The sequence below is a fragment of the Rhagoletis pomonella genome, unplaced genomic scaffold, assembly GCF_013731165.1.
Source record: "Rhagoletis pomonella isolate Grant_MI unplaced genomic scaffold, Rhpom_1.0 Rhpom_scaffold_00003, whole genome shotgun sequence".
NCBI classification, from domain to species: Eukaryota; Metazoa; Arthropoda; class Insecta; order Diptera; family Tephritidae; genus Rhagoletis; species Rhagoletis pomonella.
Window position 1 is genome coordinate 91,365,050 of NW_023458557.1, and position 5,624 is coordinate 91,370,673.

General features: G+C 39.6%; 1 protein-coding gene across 1 annotated transcript in view; it reads left to right on the forward strand.

Moving 5' to 3' along the window:
- The window catches only part of LOC118736416 (coiled-coil domain-containing protein 1-like), a 5,345-nt gene extending 710 nt beyond the window's left edge, over positions 1 to 4,635 (forward strand). Inside the window, exons 3-4 of the mRNA XM_036466510.1 lie at positions 4,234 to 4,272; positions 4,331 to 4,635. Coding sequence (XP_036322403.1) covers positions 4,234 to 4,272; positions 4,331 to 4,635 — 344 coding nt within the window. The remainder of the gene's footprint in view (positions 1 to 4,233; positions 4,273 to 4,330) is intronic.
- The last annotated feature ends 989 nt before the right edge of the window (positions 4,636 to 5,624 follow it).

The following is a 5,624-nucleotide window of genomic DNA, read 5'->3' on the forward strand; positions in this document are numbered from 1 at the left end:
CACCTGTGGATGAAAGCACTACTGAGGTTTCTTCTGAAACACCAGCTCCGAAGCACCCGGTTTTAGGCCCGCTGAGGAGAAAAGCACCAGAAGATCTTGGTTTTGGTAAATCGCATGGAAGGAAGAGTACTACTGTATTACGAGGCTCCCGCTTCCAGCGCTCCTAAGAATATAAATAGCAATGCGGGTACTTCAGAGACATCGACTGACTCTATTGAAGTAATAAGAGAATAAAAACCGCACATACGTATATATTTGGTCCTTTTCATAGCTCATATTTAATTATTTTGTAGTTATTAAAGTACCTATATATCTATAAAGGTCTGTTGAGCGTATATGGCTAGTTATTATCCTCCTCAACGTACCTATCATTTCAAATATTAAGAGCAACTACGTCGGGATACCGTTGCATAAGAACTATGGATTTGTTATGGAATCTTAGCAGCCGGCTTCCGATACGAGAGGTGAAGGCAATTGGTAATTGGTTATAAGTGTGGAAGCATTTTGAAATTGTTGATCACACAATTTCATTGATAGGCTTGCAGCGAAATAATTGTTTATCGAGCGCACAAGTGCAGAAAACGCCGTACTGGCTAATGTAGTTTTGTCCACCGCTGCTTGAACCAACCACAAACGACACAAGGTATAGTGAGTCCTCGGATGAACTAGTGATATGCGGCTCTGCACTAAATGTATTCGAAGCAGTGGGAGTAGGTGCCTCGCTCAGGGAAATCAAAAGCAGAATTACCGAAGCTTATCACTAGAAAGCTAGGCAGAGATGCAGCTTTTGTATAGGATAGCCAGGCAGCTTTGGAATACTTATGACCCACTTACTACCAGAGTTCTTTTAGGAATAAGCTAGGAAAATATCTACGAATTCATGGCTGCCCGCATAAGATATTGACCCAAGGGTCTATATGCCGAAAGGATCGACATTATTTTCGGCAGTTTCTACCGCTGATTCACTACTTTTTCTCCAAGTCCAGCCAGGCTCTTGCAAGGGGAAGGCTAAAATAAAACCACTTGGGTAACTATTCCTGCTGAATATTTCAAAGTGCAGCCGCCGCTTTCAAACACGTCGAAACTGTATAGACTTGGGAAACAATTTACAGAGTTCAAGAGCCGCCATATCTATCCAGAACCAAGTTTGTTTTACGAAGAGTCAAATTTTTAAGTTAGGTTAAGTTAGTGTGGCAGTCGGTGCAAGTAACCTACTCACTTAGACCTTGAACGTTTATTGTGGTACCACTGCAGAACACGAGAACCTCAGTGATTATTCTTCATAGAACCACTTTGAAGCCCTTATAAAGGGTAGGATTTGCTTTATTCCCACGCCTGATAATTACGTAAGAGAGCTAAAGAAGGGCCTACCTAAAATGCTTGCTCTCCTCTTGGCCAAAGCAGAAGAAGTGCTCTACGGTTTCTTCCTCTTCCTCTTCTCTGCAACCTTTACAATATTCGTGGGAGGATATTCCTAGTCTTGATGAGTGCCTGCCAGATAGTCAATGACTCGTTACACAAACCATGACCATCGCAATATCCTCTCTTGAGAGGCTGAGCAACTCTTTCGTCCTTTTCTTATCTATTTGAGGCCATAGTAGCCTGGCCTCAAGTTCCGAATCACCTGTGGATGAAAGTACTGGTTGTTCTACAAGTACCCTCCTCTAGCCATGACCTGTTGGCCTCTTGGATCATATTATTTCTAAGCTCTAAGTTGTAGGTTGGGATTCCAATTATGCCTCTGTTTTCACATAGGGGGAGATTGGTACCTTTCCTGGTTAACTCATCGGCCTTGCAATTTCTTTTAATATCCCTATGTACCGGAACCCATATGAGGCTGACCTTGAATACGGAGCTAATATGATTTAGTGCTGCGATACATTTATGATTTAATGTCCGCCTGGCTCTGCGAGAAGATGTTAAGCGTAGTTTTCGTTACGGCATGCGTACTAAGGTAAGGCCTTATAAACACTGCAGTGGTGAGAAATTTGAACGGGTCCAGTCCTAGTTCCTTGAATAAAACTCCACAGCCAACCCTATTGTCTGACTTGGATCCATTGGGTAAAAATTTAATTCCTCCTTCTCCATGGTCTTGGCATTTGCGATTCTCTTCTTGACGGGATGCTCGTCTTAAATAGCCTTTCGTAGGTTGATTTAGGGGCGTAGTAGTCAAATCCTTGGGCATAATTACCCAGAATGAGGAGTATGAAAGTGTGGCCGTGCCGCCGATCCTTCCATAGCACCATACTGTATAGTCTGAGCGCTGAAGAGGTGGCCACGTATTCTCCTACCAAGTTTATTGCGGGTTTTAATGACCTAACTTGTTCCTCCGCCAGCTGCTTTGCTGCTGGCAGGTGCCCAATCCTAGCCAAAACCGTCCATTTGTGGTTTTTTTTTTGGATTTGAAATTCGAACTCATATTTTGGTCCCACGAGTGTCGGACAATCTGTCCATCCGAGACTGGGGCAGTTATTAATCTGGGTCCCCAGCCAGGCTGAACGTTAGCACGGGTCGTCTAACACCTTGTTCCAACCCAGAGCTTTTTCCAAAAGGTTAGCTCTTCCGTTACCTCAAAAGGTCACGAGCAAAAACCATTTCCATATAACTAAGCTATTGAGGGGCACATGGTACCGATTTCCGATCTTCGCATGACATTACCAGTCGGCACCCTCGTGGAAGGTTCAGCCGGATGATTTTCGCCAATTTTGTGATCTTCCATATCATGCATTCGCGGCCCTCAATCTTCATTTTTCAATCATCATATCCAAGGGCTCTTCTCATGTCCAAGTACATTCTTCGCTACCAGAAATTTCCAACTAAAATAATTACTATTTATTATATAAAAATAAAATTCAGGAAAACTATTTCATATCGATGGCTGAGTGGAAGATCGATCTATCTCGGTAGCCAGTTCGAAAACGCTCTATCTCAAAAAACTTTTCAAGAACGCCCTATTTCAGACTTCGTTTCAAAAACGCACTATCTCAGCTGCCGATATCAGCATATTTTCAATACATTTTGAAGTGAGATAGGGCGTTTTTGAACCGAATTTTGAGATAGGGTGTTTTTTCAATTAAACTCTGAAATAGGGCGTTCTTGAAAAGTTTTTTGAGATAGAGCGCATTCGAACTGGCTGCCGAGATAGGTCGATCTTCCACTCAGCCATCGATATGGTAATGTATGTTATTTTTTTTTCAATTGAGATACAAGGTAAAAGCTTGACACTAGCTTCGCAGGGTTCATGCGAAAAAAGTAAATAAATAAAATTAGAGATCTATACGAGCAGTTTTGTGTAAGCAAGTGTTTTGTTTTTTGTCCTTGCTCCAAATATGAATGCGTATTAGGGTGGTTTCATTTTTGTAGAATGTTTTTTGAAATGAAATTTTTTGGTATCGATTGAGTGAATTTAAATTTAGTATAGGTGTTAATTTAGTATAGGCGCTAATAGGTAGATAATAAAAGGAGCACAGAGAAATAGAGGTGTGATGTATTCTGAAACGATTTCCCGTCATTCCTTGTCAAATTTGGTTTGAACGAAAATGAAAGGAATATAAGTGCTTTACTAAGCCCGAGGAAAAGATGAATAAAACGAAGCGATATCGATAAAAAATGATAGCGATAACAATTGTAAAAGCGTTAAATGTGTACAAAAATATCGATGAGGTTAAAAATATTTGTAACAACAAGAAGGAAAAGCGATTTAAGGTAAAAATCCATACCTATGATACTATCGATAACGAGAACAATCTCGATAACAAATTTTTACAAGAATGACATATCGGCCTTAGGATAACATTCAATATAATGAAAACGGTGTTGAAAAATATCGATAACTGCAACATCGATGATGATAATAATCAGGCGAAGAATAGAATGAGATAAGCGTACAGTACATTTTGAAATTTTTATACATCTAACATTTTACTGCCTTCTACTATTTATTTGTTCTCTATTTATCGATTTCCGTATTGTTAGAATTGCATTGCTATGTAATTTCAACAAGTTACTGACCACCCTTATATCATATGCATATTACGTAAACATCTGCCCTTGTTCAAGAAATGCCTAAGTATACAATAATACGGAATGATAGTTGTATATAAGCTTGCACCAGCCATGCAAACTTCATCAGTTGAAATCACTAACATAACCGTGTTAAACGCATTTTACCAAAGAAAACTATTAAATAAAAGAAAGGAAAACTATTAATTAAAAAAATGAAATCCTTCGTAGCAATTTGCCTTTTTGGATTGATGTTCGCCGTATGCCAAGGTAAGTGGAAAGCAAGTAAAAATTCTTCAATATAAAAATAACATTTTGCGCTTCACAGCTGAGTTGGGTGGCGAATTCACACGCACTCTTATCTCATCAAATGAAACGGTAGATGTTTATGAACTAACGGATCTAGCCGACGATGCTGACATTGATGTCGAATTGGGAAACCAAAATGATGATCCTGAAGAGGAATGGGGAAACCAAAATGATGATGCTGAGGATGATGCAGAAACACAAAATGATGACGCCGAGGATGATTCGGAAAAGCAATATGATGATCCCGAAGATAGTTTGGAAAAACAAAATGATGATCCCGCGCAAAGTGCCGAAAAACAAAATGATGACCCTTCGCAGCAATAATGACCCTTAAGATATATCTTAACCTTGCCTTACCCTGAGTAGAGAATAAAAAATAAAAAAACATAAAAATTTTATCAAATTAAAAGTAAGTTTTTTCGGCATTTCTTTGGCTCTTTTCGCTTTATTAACATACCAGTGACTCGAGAATGAAACAGCTCCACGGACGACTGTATTGATTGTTATCATTCGAGGAAATGCTGCTGTCCTACGCATGGTTATGAGAACGTTCCTTGATAAGGGTTGCATTCTAAACCCTGATGATGCAGAAGTTTTGAAACCTCTTCCGATGAGTGCAAATGTATCTTAAAGAGAGCAATATCGAGATAGACTTTCTGAGATTGAGGGAAAAATGAGTTTTGCCCACTTGCAGCCCGTCGATGCCTCCCAATTATTGCTTAGCCAAGTATTCACCCAGTTTCTGATGGTGGGAGACCTATAACTGGCTGTGGACCGAGAAATGCCGGGTCTGAGCCAACTCTGACCAATTGGTCAGATGTCTCATTACCAGGTGCTTTTGAGTGGCCTGATGAAACAATATGTCGCCAAATACTGGTCCACAAAAAAGATTAAAGCTTCCGAAATATTCTATTTCGGAAAGCCCCTCACCTACCAATCAAAAACTTTAACAGCCTTGCGATATGTGTTTTCGTAAAACTCGGACGTGTTTTATTTTTGGGTGCTCCTGACTTCGCAACTCTTTCTTCGATTTTCCAATTCGTTTCCAACATTCGTAACAGCAATCCCTTGAAGGTATGCAACAATTATCGCATTGGGTAATTCAGAAATTTTTTTTTTATTATTTTTTCCTCGGAACCATGTTCGAAAGCTTCGTTTAGACGCCAAAATAAGTGTCAGAAAATATGAGCCCTTAATATTAATATTAAAAATGTCCGCGTCGCACTTTGCGATTTCCCATAAGAATAATAAAGGAACAATAGTTTTTCTTTGTACTTCTGATTTTTATATCTAACGAACGATACGAGAAACTG